Source organism: Mesoplodon bidens (genome assembly GCF_964165515.1).
Source record: "Mesoplodon bidens genome assembly, chromosome: 13".
Classification (NCBI taxonomy): domain Eukaryota; kingdom Metazoa; phylum Chordata; class Mammalia; order Artiodactyla; family Ziphiidae; genus Mesoplodon; species Mesoplodon bidens.
Window position 1 is genome coordinate 18,979,261 of NC_138169.1, and position 20,365 is coordinate 18,999,625.

General features: G+C 46.3%; 1 protein-coding gene across 2 annotated transcripts in view; it reads left to right on the forward strand.

Annotated features, from left to right (window-relative positions):
• The window catches only part of CORO1C (coronin 1C), an 81,260-nt gene extending 61,822 nt beyond the window's left edge, over positions 1-19,438 (forward strand). For both annotated transcript variants that reach the window (XM_081251798.1, XM_081251799.1), the window contains 8 exons: positions 6,712-6,841; positions 9,443-9,624; positions 10,808-10,927; positions 11,792-11,896; positions 13,384-13,529; positions 15,525-15,582; positions 15,684-15,929; positions 17,027-19,438. In XM_081251798.1, the coding sequence (XP_081107924.1) occupies positions 6,712-6,841; positions 9,443-9,624; positions 10,808-10,927; positions 11,792-11,896; positions 13,384-13,529; positions 15,525-15,582; positions 15,684-15,929; positions 17,027-17,146 (1,107 nt within the window). In that variant the 3' untranslated portion in view covers positions 17,147-19,438. The remainder of the gene's footprint in view (positions 1-6,711; positions 6,842-9,442; positions 9,625-10,807; positions 10,928-11,791; positions 11,897-13,383; positions 13,530-15,524; positions 15,583-15,683; positions 15,930-17,026) is intronic.
• Positions 19,439-20,365: the final 927 nt, after the last annotated feature.

Consider the following 20,365-nt stretch of genomic DNA (forward strand, 5'->3'; position numbering starts at 1 on the left):
CCTAGGTTTTCCAGGTTTTTGGTACTGTGAGTTCTTTTCTCTAACTCCCCTCACAGAGTTTTAAAGAATGTAGCTGTTAAGTATTTTACTTGGGAAAATTTTAGCTCTAAGAAAATAACAGTGTTTAAATAATACAAAGGGCAGCCAAGGGGAATTCCCTGGTGGACCAGTGGTTAGGACTCTGTGCTCTCACTGCTGAGGGCCTGGGTTCAATCCCTGGTAAGGGAACTAAGATCCCACAAGCTGAGTGGTGCGGCCAAAAATAAAAAACTAAATAAAATTAAATAAAAGAGCAGGCAAGGTAAGTTTAGTGAATGATGTTGATTCAACACTGTCCCTTATCTGCAAACACGGATGCAAAAACTGGTGAATTCAGACAGTGGCGCTGCCTGGCTGGTTCTTCCAGAGTCTGGGAGAGGGAAGGATCTTGCAGGAGGAGCATCTTATTTGCCTTTACCTAGATATTCTGATTGGTCCCAAATGATGAAGTTTTAAATGGACATTTTTCCCTTTTCTCAAATCAGTCTTAAACTCCTGTGGAAATCAACAAAAATAAACTCCCTATTTTACCCATTTTTGCTTCTGTTGTAAATTTTCCTATTGCCGTTTTTGCCTTGAAATAAAGGTAGAAGTGATGTGGTTGGTGATGGGAGCACATTCCCCAGGAGTCTGAGCCTACTCAGTCCTTCAGCAGGACCTCTTGTTATTTCCATTCTGTACAGATTGCGTCTGGGCCGTTGGCCAAGTGGGTATTATAACCTTGGCACATCGGAACCCAACTCTCACTTCTTGATTTTCTCAAAACCAGTGTTGTTCTCAGTGTCATGGTTCATTTAGGGATGTCCTGACTCTCTGCATCCTGCCCCTTGGGGTGTTGGATCAGTGGCTTCTGCAGGGGGTTTGCTGCTCTGCAGCTGCTGCAGAATCTCAGACTCTCCCTGTCTCTTTAGATCAGCTCTTTCCTTCATTCTGCCTTTGGAATTGGTTTCCTCTACATTTTAAAAATGTGGCGTTTTGGGGGAATAGCCCTTTTTATTGCTGTAACTCTAGTGCCTAACCTGGTAGCAAGTTCATGATGGGTGATTAAAACAGGGAGGCAGTGTCTGGAAACACTTTGTGTTTGCTTTAAATTTGCGCTGTATTTGAGAAATGAAACCATCAAATAAATGTACTTTAAAATGACCACTTGAGAGAAACCCACTTTTCTTAACTTTCCTCGCTTTTTTTCTTGTTAGAACTGTTCTCTTGAGCTGTCCTTTTTCCATATTTAGAAATTCACATGGGAAGAGGATGCCAGTGATATAGTCATTCCTGAATGGATGCTTAAAGTTGTTTTTTCCAGAACCATGTTGGGTTTTCACCGATTGATTCACTTTTTCATCTGGAAGCCCTAGAGACTAACTGTGTTTTTTTTCCTTTCTTTCAAAACAAAACAAGACAAAACATTGCCATAGTAATGTGTTGTCCACATAGAAAATTCCAGGAATACACAGTATTCTTTTTAAAAAAAGAAAAGAAAAGAAAAAATCAGGAGGAGAGGGGATAGCTTGTAGTGGCTGCCGTACTGAGATGCCCACTCAGGGCACAGCAGAGGGTGTTTGATGCCACTTTTCCTCTCTACTCACCGCATACGTTTTTGGAAGAGCCGAGTGGTATGAGAGTCCTAGCCGCAGCCACGGAACAGAGAGAAGCTGACGGACCAGCCTGGAAATCAGAGCCGATCTCATTTGTGCTAATTGGCCCGGGCATGAACTGGAGCTTTCACACATATGATATCTTGGATATAAACAGGCCTGCAGTTGGGTACAGGGCTGAATTAATTTGAAGACAAATTAATTTCATTCCATAGAATCCTGCTGTCCAGACTTAAAATTACATGTTGGGGTCATAGGGGTCACAGTTCCAGCAAGAAAAATAATCATGAACATATAGTAGATCCTTTTTTTGTCAAGCGCTGTTTTAAGCCTTTATGTGGTGATTATATTTAACCATTGTTAACAGCACAGTAAGGCAGGAGTGTGTCCCATTTTACCACTCAGGAAACACAGGCCCAGGGGGTGACAGTTTTGTCAAAGGTCACCCCGTTTGCAGTAGTTCACATTCGGGTAGTGCTTGGGGGTGCAGAATGTATCAGCTCATTTGACCCTTGCATTTGCCCCTGAGGAGGCAGAGCCGCTGCTGTCCCCTGTATGGAACGAGGAAATCGAGGCTCCCAGAAGTGAGGCCCCTTCTTAATGCCGACACATCCAGTTAGCGTCCCAGCTCTGGTGGAGACCGTGTCTTCTGATGCTCCAGGCCAGCATCCTTTCCACCACACCAGGCTGCATCCCAGGTTATGCACAAGAAAACTAAACAGGGACCGAATGGGACTTCTGCAACCTCTCCAGTCCAAACTGGAAGGCCGTTGCCGGCTGCAGCAGAGAGCCCTACAGAGGGCAGGGAGCCGCATACCGACAGGCCTGTGAGCAGGGCCAGCAGGCCCGAAGCAGGGCTGTGTCCGCTTCGTGTGGAAGGACTTACAGATGTGCCGGCCCTTCCCCACAGGCTGCCTTTCTCCCCACAGAGGCCGGAATGCCACACTGTCTTTGCATTTTATCGTACAGGCTGTTCTGGTCACTCTCCCCTGCCTCTGGGAATCCTCATGCCGGTGTTATCTTTCTTACTCTGGTGACTTTTCCCTGGCAGCCCCTCAGCCAGCCTCTTTGGAGCATCAGCTCTTTAGAAAATTGCTCTCTGCATCGGTGTTCTTTATTTTGAAACTGGATCCTTGATTTCCTTCCTTCCTTCTCCCCTTCCATCTCTTTTTTTTTCTTTATAAGTTTATTTATTTATTTATTTTTGGCTGTTTTGGGTCTTCATTGCTGCATGCAGGCTTTCTCTAGTTGCGGCAAGCGGGGGCTACTCTTCGTTGTGGTTCACGGGCTTCTCATTACGGTGGCTTCTCTTGTTGCAGAGCACGGGCTCTAGGCACGCAGGCTTCCGTAGTTGTGGCTCGCGGGCTCTATAGCACAGGCTCAGTAGTTGGGCTAAGCATGGGCTTAGCTGCTCCGCGGCATGTGGGATCTTCCCGGACCAGGGCTCAAACCTGTGTCCCCTGCATTGGCAGGTGGATTCTTAATCACTGCACCACCACGGAAGTCCCATCTAAGTGCTTTAGATTCATGTTACCACATTGGTCTCCAGACAACCCCAGTGAGGGCAGGTTCATTATTATTCCCATTTCATTGACGAGGAAACTCAAGGCCCAGATAGGTTAGGTGAATGTTCCCAAGGTCATACAGCTGATACGTAGCAGAATCAGGATATTCTTCACCCCTGCACCATACTGGGGACACTGACTGTGTGCCAGGCACTATTCCAGGACTTCCTTAACTCAGTCCTCACAGCAGCCCTAGGAAGCACAGGTACTGATGCTTACCTGTGCAGTGATGTTGAACTGTTTGCCCAGGACCATCACAGTAAAAGGCCCGAGCAGGATTGGAACCAGGGTCTCTCTGGCTCCAGAGCCCATGCTCCATCCAACTGCTTGTCTTTGCTGTCTTTTTGACTTTCGGCCTCATAGACAGCTCTGCTTTGTTAGACCGTAAACCCTTCGAGAGCGGGACCTGGGTTTAGTTGTCCTTCCCCACTTGCCTGGTAATGGGCCTGCATTACGGTGGCTACTCAAGAAAAGTGCTGCACAAGTGAGTAACCGAGGTAGTGAGATGGGTTAGGTGCCTGGATGAAATACATAAGCCTCATTGAGGGAACCATGGAACCTGCCAAAAGTGAGATAAAGAAAGGGACAGAGAGTTTCCTCATTTTAAAAATTATATAGTAAACGTTTTGTTCCATCATTAACATCTCCTCGCCATCCAAGGAAAAGATGGATGAAGAAGCTAGAGAAAGGAAAAGATGAAGTCCCATTATGAGCTCTCATGTTTAAGACAGGAAATGCTGCTTATATCCAAAGCCTCCCATCACTCCACGCCTCATTAGGGATTTAGAAAACGCACTGCTTAATCTCGGTCATTCAGGCAGTGAAGGTTTTACAATCCTTGTGGGAAAACCCAGCAGCCCGTGGTCACAGTGCCCCCTGGAGACGGCAGGTGGAATTACCACGCTTTCCGTCCTAAGCCCGAGTCGGAATTCATCTTGCAAAATGCATTTCCTGTTGAGTCTCTGAAGTCTCATTTCATAATTGTTTCTCTGCCGACTTCGTGCTTTGACTAAACCGGTCGTTGTTTTCTGTTCCTTCTATTCACAGTTTCAGTCCTGCTTTACATTCAAATAGCCAAGTTCAATGTGGAGCTGTTTTACTGTTCATAAACCCTTGAATAAAAATAGGTGAAAGCAAACAGATAGCTCTGGAGGGTAACAGATGCCCAAACGCGGAGTCTGTTATGTTTGGTGGAGAGAGGCAGTGGTCTGGGTGAGGGGTTGGAAGAGTCAAGGTAGATTCCCTTTGCCTTCCATTCTTGTTCATACCTGCCGTGTTTAAAATCTGCTGAATGACGAGCGTGCAGGGGAAATTAGGTGATGTCCTAAATTTATGCCCTCAGAAGGCAGGTTTATGAATGATCACTTAATTCACGACTTTCCTGCAGTCCTCAGACTGGCAACATTTTTGTTCTGATCTTTTTCAGGACAACAGAACTGAGCTGAACCTTAACCACTCCTAATTCAGACTCTGCCTTTCCACCAAGCAGTCGAAAACAGACAGTTGTTTGTCTCCTCCTTAAAAATCCCCAACAAGGGAAAATTCTGTTTCTCACTTGTTCCACTGTTGAGTATGATTTTTTCCCACTGGCAAGTTCTAAATTTGTTATGAACTAGTTCCATAAGATTTTTTTTGGTAGAAGATTTACTCATTTTAATCTTCATACAGAAGAAGATAATTGTTTTAAACTTTAGCCTGTTCACAAACTTAAATGTTACTTAATATCTGGTTTTAACAGCTTTATTGAGGTATAATTCACATACAGCTTACCCATTTAAAGTGTACAATTAAGTGGTCTTTAGTATATTCATAGATATGTACCACCATCACCACAGACAATTTTAGAATGTTTTCACCACCTCAAAAAGAACCCCCCCAAAAAAAGAAAGCCCATATTCTTTACCTGTTGCACTCCTCCCCCACCCGCAGCACTAAGCAACCACTAATCTACTCTCTGTCTCTATGGATTTTCCTTTCTGGACATCTCATATACATGAATCCTACAATATGTGGGCTGTCATCACTGGCTTCTTTACTTAACCTGACATTATCAAGCTTCATCCATGTTGTAGCGTGTGTCAGTACTTAATCCCTTTCTGTGGTCATATATTCCTTCACGTATCACATTTTGCGTATCCATTTATCAGTTGCTGGACATTTGGGTTGTTTCCACCTTTTGGCTGTTATGAATAATGCTGCTATAAAATTTGTGTACAGGTTTTAGTGTGGACATATATTTTCATTTCTCTTGGGTAGGTACCTAGGAGTAGAATTGCTGGGTCATAGGTAACTCTGTGTTTGATCATTTGAGGAACTTGCAAACTGTTGCCCAAAGTGGCTGCACTATTTTTCATTCCCACCAGCAGTGTATGAGGGCTCTGAATTCTCTATACCCTCGCCAATGCTTCTTGTTATCTGTCTTTTTGATTCCAAACTCCTAGTGGATATGAAGTGATATTTTATTGTGGTTTTGATGTGCACTTCCCTGATGGCTAATAATGTTGAGCAGCTCTCCATGTGTTTTTTTGCTGTTCATATATCTTCCTTGAAGAAACATCTAGATTCCTTGCTCATTTAAAAAATTTGGTGGGCTTCCCTGGTGGCGCAGTGGTTGAGAGTCCGCCTGCCAATGCAGGGGACACGGGTTCATGCCCCGGTCCGGGAAGATCCCACATGCCGTGGAGCGGCTGGGCCCCATGAGCCATGGCCGCTGAGCCTGCGCGTCCGGAGCCTGTGCTCCGCAATGGGAGAGGCCGCAACAGTGAGATCCCCACGTACCGCAAAAAAAAAATTGGTTATTTTCCTTTTATTGTTGAGTTGTAAGAGTTCTTTAAATATTCTAGATAAAAGTCCCTTTTCGGATAGATATATGACTTGCAAATTATTTTCTCTCATTCTGTGGGTTGTCTTGTCACTTTCTTGACAGTGTTCTTTGAAACACAAAAGTTTTAAATTTTGATGAAGTCCAATTAATGTTTTTCTTTTGTAAGAAGATTTCTTTAGTACATGTTACAAAGCTATTAGCTACCTTTTCATTTTCTCAATGTAAAATTATAGAAAATATGATGTTTGAGAAACTGCGCCACCCCCCAAGAAGGTTTGGTGGATGGAGTTTGCTTTCCCCTCAAGAATCATGGACTTAGCTAGGGGTTTTCACTCCAATGCGTCTCTTCATGGGCGCTTCAGTCATTTTGTATTTTTCTTTCCATTTTTTGGTATGCTTCTAACTGGAGAGTTTTGAACTTAACAGCGAATTTAAAATAAAATCTCTACTGATAGTAAATAAAAGCAGAGAGGTCTAACATTTTTAGACCTTATGGATATTCTGCTCTTTGCTCTCCTACTGCATTTGAAAAACAGCTGTACGTGTTTCACCACATTCTGCCTTTCATCCAAAGACCACTGTATGTTCTGTTTATGTAGAGCAAGGCTTCACACTGGATGGTCACAGTAAATGTGATAACGAAAGCCGACCGCTTTCATGTGGATGACCTTTCTTCCTTTGCCAACAGGTATGGCAGATCCCAGAAAACGGACTCACCCTTTCCCTGACTGAGCCCGTGGTCATTTTAGAAGGCCACTCAAAGAGAGTCGGCATCGTGGCCTGGCACCCGACGGCCCGCAACGTGCTTCTCAGTGCAGGTAGGAGCCAAGCTGGCCTCTGCTTTCCCCTTGCCCTCGCTTCTCCTGGCCTCTGTGTGGAGGGAACAGAAGACGCATGCTGACTGTGCTGGCAGTTGTGAAGCAGATCATTGGAGCCCACGACAGGGTGCCTAAATGTGGGAGTTCCCGACACCCGTGTGCATGTGTGTGCGTCGAGGCCACTTGGGCAAAGCCAGTGGAAGCTGTGGACTTCCTGCCTAGAATTAGGAACAGACACATGCTTACTTATATAATCACATTTCAGCAGAGTCGTAGTTCCTGCTGGGGCCCTCCATGCCTCCATGACCCTCAGTTGTAGTTATTCCTGATGTAGTAGAAGGAGCCCGAGTGGGAGCCAGGAGCCCTGGGTTCCAGCTTTGGTGTTGCCGCCAACTTTGGGGTGGTTCTGTTAGTCAAGTACCCTCCTTCCTTTTAAAAAATATTTTCATCTTTCTCCTTATACTTGTAGTCCATGTATGCTATGGAGAATATATATAAACAAAAGGGAGAAAAGAAAAATCATTTACAATCCCACCACCCGGAGGAAACATCATTATTACCCTTTGATGTTTCTTTCCAGAGATATTTCTGTGCCCATAAACAATTTTACATACAAAGATGGGTTCAGACACTTTACATGTGACCTGCTTTCTGCACTTGCTGGTACACTGTGGTCCTTTTCAGGTGCCATTACATGTTGTATGATATTTTTAATGACTCCATTAATAGTCCATTGTCTGAATACCTCTGTTTATTTATTCAGTCCCCTATTTTTGGACATTGAGGTTGTTTCCGATTTTTCACTGTTAAACAGCACTGCAGTGAACCCTTGTGACCAAGTCCTAGTGTTCCTATTGGTTTCCCACTTGTGTAGTTTCCAAGTTTCATCTTAAAGAAATCTTTTTCTTTGTCTAAAATCTGAGATTTTATCTGCTTTTATAGAAGCAATACGAAGGACAGGAAGGAGCTTTGTGGGGCGATGGAAATGTTGATCTTGACTGTGATGATGGCTACATGAATATGTACATGTATCAAAACTTAACCAGTGTATACTTATAATGGGTGCACTGTATTTCATACAAACTATACCTTAATAAGATTGGCTTATAAAAAAAGCAGTGCTAATGTTAGTGGTAGAATTTTAAAGATCTTTCTCCTCACCAGTAAAAAGGAGAGGAGCAGTTCAGTTTTCAACTGGGTATGAAAGGTACTTGTGACGTAGTGAGTTAAGTTAAAAATCTAGTGCCTGGAACCTATTGAAACCAAGAACTACTTAAAAAAAAAAAAAGTAAGACTTTTTAAAAGTCACAATTGACTATAACTGGGAAGCCTTCCAGTGTTCTACTCAGAACCTCAGTCTGATAAGGAGAGAAAACAATTCCAAAGGTGGAATTCCCTCATGGAAAATACCCTACTGGCCGCCTCGTTGAGGTCAAATCTAGGGTACCATCAGCAGACTGAGCCCAGTCTCCCTTTTACGTGCAGAGTAGAATGGTTGATTGCAGCGTTGTGCATAGTTGTGCATAGTTTAAGACTATGTGATCCATCCACAGTGGCTGAAGTTACTCATTTGCCTATGATGAACGAGGCAGAGGATGGGTCAAATCTCCATCGGCAGAGTTTAGCTCCAACTTTTTATACTGTCTGTCGTACAGTTTTTTTCACCCATTTCCTACTTCTGACCCTAGGTAACTTAGGTGTCCTGGTTATTAGTGGCTAATTTTTCTAAGTGCTTGCAGAATTGGCTTATTGACAAGAATCCATCTTCAGGATGTCCATCCCTTATTTTGCTTCATCCTTGAGCTAATGTCCTGGAAGCAGCAAATGGTGCCTCTTTTTAAAGGGGCCTCGGGGACTTGGGGCCAACCCTGGAGGGAAGGGAGGATGGAGCTGAAGAGCTGAGGGGCTGTGGCTCAGTGGACCTGTGGCCTCTTTGGGGATCAGGTTCTGAATTCACGTGCCTACTTGACGACAGTCTGTGCTTCTCAAATCAGGCCAGTCTTGGCCTATTTTTCTCCCCTTTTAAAGATAAAGATCTGCTGTGAGCAGATGGCTAGGCATTTCCCTTCACTTGTAATTTACATGCTTTTGTGCAAGACCATGTCTTAACAGTATGGTTGATGGGAATAACCTGCTATCCAGTCTTTGTCTTGAGCCTCCTAAACCACCATTTAAACCCTTTATTTTTAGTTCCTCTGGAAAAGAAAGAAGCTGTATTCGTTCTGATGCTTGTTTTACTAGAAAAGGAAACTTAAGATCACTCAGGGTCCACCAGCCCAGTTAACTCTTAAAAAAACACATAGGGTTCTATTTTCCTGTTGTTCTTTGTTTTTGTTTGGTTGGTTGGTTTTGTTTGTTTCACATGAGCCCAAACTTCACAAGCTGTATTTTTCCTTTAATGTGTTTCTTTTACACAAATTTCTTTTTTTCTTGGTCACATCAGTTTTTGACTGCCAGTAAGTAAGCCTTCTTATAATTTGCATCTCCATTTCAATACATAGGTGTGTTTATCCTCCCTGTGTTTGTATTGATAGTTTTCACAAATGTGTTGTTGTGCAGGCGTTTCTCATCCCTGAGGGGTGTGGTTCTGCTTGCTTTCAGGCTGTGATAACGCCATCATCATCTGGAACGTGGGGACGGGGGAAGCCCTTTTAAACTTGGACGATATACATTCGGACATGATTTACAACGTGAGCTGGAACCGGAATGGCAGTCTGATCTGCACAGCCTCCAAAGACAAGAAAGTGAGAGTAATCGATCCTAGGAAACAGGAGATTGTTGCTGTAAGTATTCTTAGGACAAAAGCCCCGGTATGTGTAGCGCTTTAGGGAGTGAGAACTTTCTGCGTTTTAAGGCAGACCGTAGGGTCTGGGACTGCCAGTCCGTGGACCCTTGCTGTGTGCAGACGCCAAACTGTGAATCAGAAAAGTCTCGGCCAGGCTTCGGCCTCCCAGTTGCCCTTCTCTCCAGAGCTGTGCATTTCTAGCTTTTACCCCAGCCTTCCCTCTCACTTGGCGACCATTTCTCACAAAGAAACAAAGTTTTTTTTTTATCAGTTTGCTTAAGAATGTGCAAGTCTAGGGCAGCTAACTCACAGAGTTTACTGCATGCTGGCTTAGGACTGCAGATGGATCTGTTGATTCCCTCCCCTGCTCCCCAGTCGGTCTTTAAAGGGCCTGACAAGATGCCATGGGTTCTCTCCACAGCTCAGCATCCCCGTTTCTGCCACCTGAGCTAGGCCTCCACAGAATCACACATCACGGCAAAAGATGGACACTTGGGCCTTTAGTCAGGTTGACGCTGCAAGTGTTGAACCCAGAGGTGCCTCACTCCCACCCCACTCTGTGCCTCGTCACGGCCCTTCTCTGAGAAGGTGGCTCTTAGCCGGTGATACTTCTCCAGAGTCGGGTGGCAGGCATGGCTGGTGCTTATCAAGGCCCCGTACCCCGTGCTTTCTCCACTAGAACCTTCCAAGGGGTGGGGCTGGTGGGCTCCCGCTGAAGAGATGAGGCTAAGGAACGGGTTAGCCAGATTCGACTTTCTGTCCTATGAAATTGCTAGATGCTGTAGTGACTGTCCACCTTCAGGTTATTATCATACTCTTGAGAAACAAAGGCTTGGCAGAGCCGTTTCGTGTGTTTTGTTTTTGCAGAGCCTGGACTTGGTTTGGTGGCAGGGGCTGCTGGAAGGACTGAGGCCTTTCAGTCCCGCCCGACCTGGCGCGATTGCTCGCTCACCAGCCGAGGGGCCTTGGCCAGATCCCTTGGTGTCGCTTTGTTTCCTCCTCCTTCAGGGAGGGGAGGTGGCCATTACTGACACGCTCGTGCACATATGTGCACACTCACACACACCTTTGACATGAGTGCCATGTGGGGTGGCGGGGTTCGCTGTCTGAGCCCCCGCTCTCCCCCACTTTTCCTTCCCACAGTCTGACTGTGTAAGCTGCCTCTTTGCTCTCTCGCCCAGGAGAAGGAGAAAGCACATGAAGGAGCCCGACCCATGAGGGCCATCTTTCTGGCTGACGGCAACGTCTTCACCACTGGTTTCAGCCGCATGAGCGAGCGGCAGCTGGCCCTCTGGAACCCGGTACGCCCCTTCCCAGCCCTGCCACCCCTTCCCCAGCCTCGAGCTTTCTCTTTTCTGAGCGGGCCTTTGGGTTGGTCAGTGGATGATAGGGTTCTCAGTGTCGTTTGCTGAACTCCTGCTCGTCTTAAGTTGGATGTGAAGTTCTCATCCTCACTGGAGACTTACTGCGAAATGTATTTTAAAAATGCATTCTTGATACTCCCAAGGAGTCTGTGTTGACTGTAGACTTTAGAAAGAATGCGTGAAGAATCCAGTGTTTTAGACTTGGGAAATAAGTTCTAAACTTAGTTAAAATATTTCCTAAAGAACATGATCAAATGTCTAAATCAAAATAGTCATGCTTGGGAAAATGTTCATGACAGCACAAGTGGGAAAAACGTACTGAACTGCATATATGGTATGATCCCAATCTGTGTGTGCTTCTCTGTTGGAAGGAAATAGGCCAAAATGGTAACTGTTTCTACCCGCCACTGGACCGTGGGATTACAGGATATGGGATGATTTTTTAATTTTTCCTTGTACCTTCTAATTTTAAAAGAATATGAGTTTATTTTTGTAATAAGAAAAAAGTACTTTTAAAAAAGAAAGCAGTCACAAAGGAGATAGGCTCTCATCTCTGTCATGGGATCACACTGATGTGTGCATTAATTATGTTGCCAAATCAACACAATTTTCAGTGAGTTGGATCTCATCTAGTATTCCTATTGGTAATTACATGTATGAATATCATATGTGCATTGTTTAAACTTTCATTATTTTAGGGAAATGGCTAACTTAATTAGGGATGGAAAATGCATCATCTTATAAAAATTCACCTTTTAAAAATGTGTGTGTGTGTGTGTGTGTGTATTTTTTTTTTCCCAGAAAAATATGGAGGAACCAATTGCTCTTCATGAAATGGACACTAGCAATGGGGTGTTGCTACCTTTCTATGACCCTGACACCAGTATCATTTACTTATGTGGAAAGGTAAACAGTAATTTTGCTGTTTGATCTTAAATTTAATCCTGTGAGAAGAAAAGTTTATCCTTCAGAGATTTAGTAGATGAGCAATTAATTGTATAGAGAATAGTGCTCCGTGGGTACAAGCTTTTGAGGGCCTCAGAGACTCTCCAGAGGGTTCTCGCTCCTGGAGTTCAGTGTTAAGGCCCAGGCCTTGCAATTACATGGCCTGACTCAAGTGTCAGGAGGTGGCAGTTGTTACAAGAAGACCCCACACTGAACTCAGGACACCTTCCTGCTGCCTGGTGAGTTCTACCTAACTAAAGTGTTGGTAGCTTTATTATCAGGACTGTTACCTCAGTTTAGAAGGTAAAGACCTCAGTATTCCTTAGTCTTCTGTAGGCTCAGTTTCCCTTAGAATTTTTGTAGTTGAAATAAATGAGTTAATACAAATGGAGCTGTTGATGTGTTCCCTTCCCCAAACCTGTCAGATAGTCCCTTGCTGGGGATGAAGCTGGGGGTGTTTTACTTCTGTTCACAGTTGATGGAGTGGGCTGCTTGACATTTTTATAGGTCAGTTATTTAGAAACTGAGATCTTGTCTGTTGCCTTGAAAGTTATTTTACTTGAGATGTTAACAGCTGCCATAGACTGCATTGTTACCCAGATGTTACTAACACTGGGTGGAAAGTTACTGTGAGTATGTAGAAAACAAATAGTGTATGATTAGCTTGTCTTCCGTTGCTTTAGATAGTTCCATCATCGAAACAAATGGAAATATGAGAAAGGAGAGGGCTGTTAGGGCAGAGTACTGCCTAGCTCTTTATCACTTCTTCTTACACACACATCTCTCCCCTCAGGCAGGATTGCCTTCATTGTTCAGGTTCACGTAACTGTGCTACAGTTATTTACACCGAGAGGCTAGCACCTGCTTCAGGTCTTCAAAAAAATCGGACCATTCTAAGCCAGATTATCACAGAACTTGACACATTGTAGTGGGATAGCATTCTCCTCTTCTCCTCTGAAGTTAAAGGTTACTCACTAAAACCAATGTCTCTTCATTAGAAAAATCTTACTTCCTACGACCCGATTGTCTGGTGTCTGTGCCCTCAGGTCTGTGCCCGTGGAGGTATGCTGAAAAATCAGTAATGGCCTGCTAGCCCCTCTTGGTCTTCTGTTTGTTTGTTTGTCTGTTGTGGCGCAGTTGTTGGGTGGAGGTGTTAACCTTTCCGCTCCGACTCTGACTCGGTGCCAGACTCAGTGCAGGAAAGTCAGAACCTTCAGGAGGAGGCGGAGGAGGCTGTTTAAAGGGCGTGCTAGCCTTGCATAAGCGAGGGCTTGCTCTGCCAGGAAGAGAAACCATCATGTGCTCGAGGCAAGCCTCCTAAGGGGAGGAAAGGTCAGCCAGCGTAGCGGAGTCCCAGGCAGTGCTGGGTGTATAGAGGAGAGAGACACCCACCTAAATCAGATATTTCGGCTAACGTGAAACACAAACCTGTCTCCGATTTCTTGTAGGGCGACAGCAGTATCCGCTATTTTGAGATCACGGACGAATCCCCGTATGTCCACTACCTCAACACGTTCAGCAGCAAGGAGCCTCAGAGGGGGATGGGTTACATGCCCAAGAGGGGACTCGATGTCAACAAGTGTGAGATTGCCAGGTACAGAATCGGTATCGGAAAGTGTTCAGCCTGCTTACGCCGTTCGTGTCCACTCCTGAGTCTCTCTACCTGTGTGTGTGCAGTAGAATCATAGAATTAGTATCTTGTTTCCTGCCCGTTCTTAGAAACGTGGAGTTTGAGAGCAAGAAGAAACCCTTCAAAATCATTTCATCCAGCTGTGCCCTCCCCATCCTTCAGATGATAAACTTGAAATGCAGCGGTTAAGAGGCTTCACTGGGGCGTATCACACCCTAATTTAAGTAGTGAAACCATGGTCGCTTGTCTTCAGGCTACAGCTATGGCCAGCGTCCCCTGGGAGGCAACCAGGAAGAGCCTGTCCCTGGGATGGAAATGAGGGATGGTTTTCCTGCCCTGCAGAGGGACCAGCCAGGTTCCAAACCCGGTTGTGGAGCCCACAGATCCGAAACTAGAGAAACAAAGATCCACAGCGGGTGTTAGGTTAGCTTGGCTTAGGAAGCTCAGCTGTGTGTTGTAACTTCCGCCTCTCTGGACTACTCTGTGGAGTTTTTATAACACTGCATTTATATGGACATTTTTCTAAGTGTGCTGACCTGGTCACACAAATAAATAATTGACACGTCTTTAAAAATAGAAGAAATTTTTATGAGCCCTTTTTTTTTTATATTAATCACTGCACGGGTTTTTTTGTTTGTTTTTTTAATAATACCTTCAACTCTATAGCTAGAATAATGAAGGAAAGCTGTCACAGATAATTCTAAATTGTGGCTTAAATCAAACTAATGAAAATGTGGTTCAAAACAGATTGAATCTGAACTTCAAAATTACATTCAGGATTTGGGAACACATTTATTTTACTGTCATCTAAAAGTTTAAAGGATGTAGTCGGCCCTTTGTATTTGCGAATTCCCAATCCAAGGATTGAGCATATTTGGAAACAAAAGTTCCAGAAAGTTCCAGAAAGCAAAACTTGAATTTGTGGCGCATGGGAAACCATTTACGTAGCATTTACTTTGTGTTTACAACTGTTCACATAGCATTTACATTGTGCTGGGTATTGTAAGTAATCTAGAATGACTTAGAGTATAAAATGCTGTGCCATGTTATGAAAGGGGCTTGAGCATCCGCAGATTTTGGTGTCTGCAGCAGATCCTGGAACCCATCCCCCGCAGATACCGAGGGATGACTGTATAAGGAAGTCACTCAGGACGCCTCCTGTTTCCTCAGTATTTCTGGGGTGTTGGTTACGTGTTGGGCACTGTGCTAATCACACGGCCCGGATCCCCTTTCTCTTCATACCCATGCTGTGAGGCGGGTGCTGGTTTACCCCCCATGTGGATGAGGAGCTCGAGGCTGGGTCAGGTGGGCACGTGCCTAGGTGTGGGGGGTGGAGCTGGCCATCCAACCCAGGCCAGCCTTCCCACCACTGAGCCGACCGCACAGGTTTTGGGCTTGGTCTTCCTACTCTTCCACACCCTGGGTAATTCCAGACTTTTCTTGAGTGTTATGCATGATGTGGTTTGCTCGGATGCCAACATTTAATTCGTAGGATTGTTTTCGTTTCCTTTTTAAAAATCCTATTTACACTCAACGAAAGGTCAGCCACTTCATGTTGGCAGCAGACGTGGCATCCAGGTCATAAGTACTCTTTGAGACATGGGTGTTCATTGTCTTCTGGCTTGGTAATTGTCTTCTGACTTGGTAATTTTCTCATAAGCGGTTCATTGTCGGTGGTCATCATTTCCCCACAGTGGATTTGCCCCCAGGTAATTGGAACTTGACTGTCACCGTAATGCATAGGCCTCTGTTCGTGTCTCCTATCCTCTGTTCCCTAGCATAGCTACTCTCAGCTTCTGTTTTCTCCTCTGTGAGATGGGAATGCTGAATTCTACCTGCTCCCCAGGATGCGTCAGATGAGGTGATGGGCAAACACAGAATGTACGAGTGAATTATTAAGCCCGTTACTTGGCCTCCTGTTTCACTTAATGCAACTTTGCCTTTATTTCTCCTTTGAAGATTCTTCAAACTTCACGAGAGAAAGTGTGAGCCTATTATCATGACTGTCCCCAGGAAGGTAAGTGCCCAGTGGTCTAGGCAATCCATGTTTTAAAAAAGTTTTAAAAACCCCAGAGCTTCCTTCCTTACCTGTGGATTTCTCCACTGTGTCTCGTGTAGTCTGACCTTTTCCAGGATGACCTGTACCCTGACACGGCGGGGCCCGAAGCGGCGCTGGAGGCGGAAGAGTGGTTCGAGGGGAGGAATGCAGATCCACTCCTCATCTCCCTGAAGCACGGATACATTCCCGGCAAAAACAGGGACCTCAAGGTGGTCAAGAAGAACATTCTGGACAGCAAGCCCACGGCAAACAAGAAGTGCGACCTGATCAGTGTCCCCAAGAAGACTGCAGACGCGGCCGGCGTGGTAAGGACCGCAGGGCCTGGGGCGTGCCGGGCCAGCTCGGCCTGGCCCTCCCGAACACTCCTGCCAGCCTGGGCGTCTGCGGGCACTGTCCCCGCTGGATGGATGGGGTTCAGTCATGGTAACAGGCACTGTTTGTAGGAACCACCTTGATCACGTGACATTTATGAGTTTGACTCCTTTAGCTCTCTTTTTTATGATGACCAGGATAGAAGTCAGTCTGTTACCGATGCCGGGAAGATGAGGTCCCAGGAAGGAGGGAGTGGTGAGAGATTTTAGAAGTTGCTAAGTGTTTGAGTGGCAGAAGGATCTGGGGTGAGTGGGACTTAGAGGCAGAGATGATCCTGGGCATCTTGGCAAGAATTGTTTCAGGGGAGTGATGGAGACCAGAGGCTGACAGTGAAGGCCCCTGTGGCCACGGGAGAGCAGGGTCGAGCCAGGGAGGAGAGGGGGCTGGCGTTGGCAGGCTGTAGAATGGAGTTCTGGGGGCCAGGAGGGGCCAGGAATTGTCGATGTGGAGGTGGCAGAAACAAGAGGCAAAGTGCCCTCAGGAGCTAGTGTTTTGACTGTGACCGAGCAAGCCACATGAGGCACCACAGCTTTGGGGACTGCAGGGTTTCCTGCAGAAGAATCAGCTCCACGAGGGAGAAGCTCAGGCTCTTTAGAGGAGCAGGCAGGGCAAGGGATATATTTCCCAAGGACCTTTCTAGGAGCTGATAGGAGCTCAGTAGCCTCTGGAGGGTCACCCGTCACCCTGGTCACATAGAAGATGCTCCTGCTGGAGTTGGCTGATCGGGGTGGTTGGGATATGGGGCAGCCTTGCAGGGATCAATCTCTTCCTGCAGTTTGGTTGTGTCCCAGGAGTCTCCATCCAGGTAGGCGCACAGGTGGGGCCAGGAGCCGTGATACACTGTTGCTTTGCTGTGGGTGCCAGTTGGCCCAGCCAGCATTCCTGGCGTGCCTACAAGGCTCAGCGGGGCCGCTGCAGCCTGCCACTTCCAAAATGGAAGGTCACAGTTATACCCCGTGCATTCTACCTGTGCTGAACATTGCTGCTTTTTAGTCACCCTCTTCCCTCCCCTCTTTTTTTGTTTCCTTAGCAAAATGAAGCCAAATTGGATGAGATATTGAAAGAGATCAAATCTATAAAAGACACAATCTGCAATCAAGATGAGCGTATTTCCAAGTTAGAACAGCAGATGGCAAAGATAGCAGCCTGAAGGTCCACCCCCACCCCGCAGACGGAGCAAGAACGCGCGCTCGTGGCTGGTAGTTGGTGTGGTCCCAGGGAGGGCGAAAGGGAGGCACTGCCACTTGGAGACATTTCAGATCTGTCGACCAGCGATAGGCCACATTCCAGTAAGGACTCAACTCGTCTCCCAAATTTGCAGAAACAAAATGTGATTTAAAAGCTGAGCTTTTTACCAGAGAGCTTTTTTTGATGTTTTAAGTGTTATGTGACTTGTGAACTTCTAAAAGACAAAAGTGCTACTTTGAAAATCCCAGATATTCTGAATTTTAGAAAACCAACCAATTCTGATTCAGTGTCCTGCCCAAGTACCTTTGGTTTTTTTTGGTTTTTTTGTTTTTGTTTTTTACAAACAGGGACCAATGCCACATTGCTTTTTATATTTCTTTTTTTTTTTTTTTTAATGTTGCCAAAACCAAAAGTAGCTTTTTTTTCTTTGTATTTTGCTACTTTGCAGTATTTGTGTGTGGGTTTTTTTTTTCTCCTTAATTTGAAAGGGACAGCACTGTCTATGTTTATAAACTAAATGAAGATATTATTTTGTATAAACATTCATCTGAGAACAATCAGAGCAGTAGCCACACTGTGCTGGCTTCTTTGCAGCACAAACCTGGTCATCTTAATGACTCTACAAAAGGAAGACTTGAAAAATCATGTGGATTCATATTCCCACCCCTCCCTTTCCATTGAGTCTTCTGATCAAAAAAAAGCTCATATCGAATCGTTTCCTTTCTCTTTTCTAGAAATTGGGTGGTTGTACCAGAATGGAACTTTGCTTCTTGGTTATCCTGTGCTTCAGATGATTATAATCGAACCTAAACTAGCATGTGTTTCTGCGGTTTTGTTACACACATAGAATCTATTACCTTCATCACTTTAACGTCATGTTCCAGGTTTTGGTCAGTACTTGACAAGGGTGTCCAGGACGAGGAGCCACACGTGCTGTGGGATGTTCCTACTTGTCCCAATCAGCAGCTGGCCTGGCTCCCGAGTACCCTGGGATGGGGTGAGACAGACTAGGGGACCTGGAGGGAAGCGTTCGCCCCGCGTGATCCTCTGCTTTCCCGCGTGTCCCGTGCTGCCCCCTGGAGCTCCTGCCCTTTCTTCTCCCTCCTGTATGCAGCCCCCTCTCTCAGGGCTCCCTCGGCCGGCCGGCCCTCCCTCCTCCTGCCTTTCGGTGCTAACTGCATTCTGCTAAGCTGAGGCCAGAGGGTGCTGTTGAATATTGATATTGAGACTGGGGAGAAGGGTCGAGAAGGAAGTAGACGTCTGCTGTAGCTTGGATGGTGCAGCTGGTCCCTGCGCACCCTCTTCACGAACTCCCCTGCGCCCCCCTGTAGCTGCACCGTGGCTGGGTCCGAGCACAGAGACTACCCAGCCCCCGGCCAGGCACTGATCTCCCGTGGCCTGCCCCACAGCCGGGTTAGCTGGGACTTCTCTCCATTTCCATTTTCTCAGAGTGCGTGCTTGAGAAACAAGATTTAAGGAGCCTCTGCTTTGGAAGGGCTGAGTGCCTGTGGTGGAACGTGAATCGTGTCATGCATTAGGACCATGGCGGGGACGCTTGCACGTGCTCTTGCTGGCGTGGGGACGGTTTGGGCCTGGCTGGAAGCATCTGTGCGCGGGGACCCGGGCTGAGGCAGAGCGTGGCGTCGGTGGGTTGGGCTGCACGGTCAAGCCATCCTCGTGTCTGGGTAGAGAAGAAGGTACCGTGTTCTTTACCAGTCCTGGGATTGCCGTCTCCATGGTTTCAGGGCATCTGAATGTTTGGTGTGGTTTTGTGTGTGCGTGCATGTGTGTTTTAAATATTAAAGTGGATAATGAGGTGTTAAGAAAACAATAACAGTGGTTTATATTCAAACCTGTGTGTATTTCTTTATCAACATAATCTGCTGAGGACCTTCATTTTTAAGATTCAGAAGTGTTCTAAGGTTCTGACACCCAATTAATTAAGTGAACAAAATTGTTGATGGCGGTGAAACACCGTAGGGAATGCGGTTCGGAGAGAAGAGGAGGGCGAGGGTGAGTTATCCTGATCTTAGGGTGTAGTATATGGCTTATTTAACGAACGGACTCCCCGCCAGTCTCAGTTGGCGCCTCAAGCTCTGTGGATTATTTTTCCTGTTTTGCCTTTTTTTTTTTAAAATCCGTGCTATCCCAGAGGAAAACCAGTGAATTACTCCTAGATCGGCTCTTATAGAGCGGCCATCGTATTCTGTCAAAACACTTGCTTCCATTTTCAAAGATAAAAAAAAAAAAAACATTGATTACCAAACGGTGTCCGTGTTTATTTTGCACGCCCGCTGTCTTTGAGGCAGCATGCAGCTTGCTGCCTGACCCAGCATCTCTGACTCGGTGGAACCACCCTCTCGGGGGGTAAGTACGGGGCACATGTGGGTGGGCCCCGGGTTCCGCAGGTGGAGTGGGGTCTATCCTGCCTCCAGCCTCTGCCAGGGGCGGATCTGGGGCGGATAGCCTAGTCTGGGTGAGCCCCGAATTGTGAAGGAGGGACGAGACTTGCGTAGAGTTCAGGTGAGAGGAATAGCCGCGTCTGGCCACCCAAGGAGCCCACTGCACGGCCACCATGGGTCCTACGACAAGCTGATTCCCTGGGAATGGGGGCCTTGGAAAGCAGCTCTTTCTTCAGTAGGAAGCCCAGTACTCTTGGCTTAGCTGTGCTTTTTATTCCAGCAGAAGGTTTTCAAGGTCACTTGAATTTCTTGGCCCTCTCTCCGCTTCCCTTTGTGCACTGAAACATTGTCCCATGACATCTCAGTGATGGTAGCAAAGAATTTCCCTCCATTTGGTTTCTCTAAATGTCACTATGATGACTAGTTGGCACGAAGCCTCCCGTCCTCAAACACCCTCTTCCTGAAGTTGCTGTAGTCTGTGAGGAGAACGGCAGCCAGGGTCGTGGTCAGCCCGTCTGTGGTTGCAGGAAGTGGAAGTCGGCTGCTTCCGTCTGCAGCCCCTCGGTGCCCCCAGTCAGGGGGCAGATGCGTGGTGCAGGGCGTTTACGACCAACTGGCTTCTCACCTTGGCCGCCTTGCTCCTTTGCCAGAAGACCCAGGGTTACCACGTTAGCCCCAGACAGCCAGCCAGGCCCCGTTGAGGGAGAACTTCCACTTTTTAAAGCCTACTTCCCTTGCTGTACTTGGTGTTCTGTGTCCAGAAGAATTTTGGTTGGCTC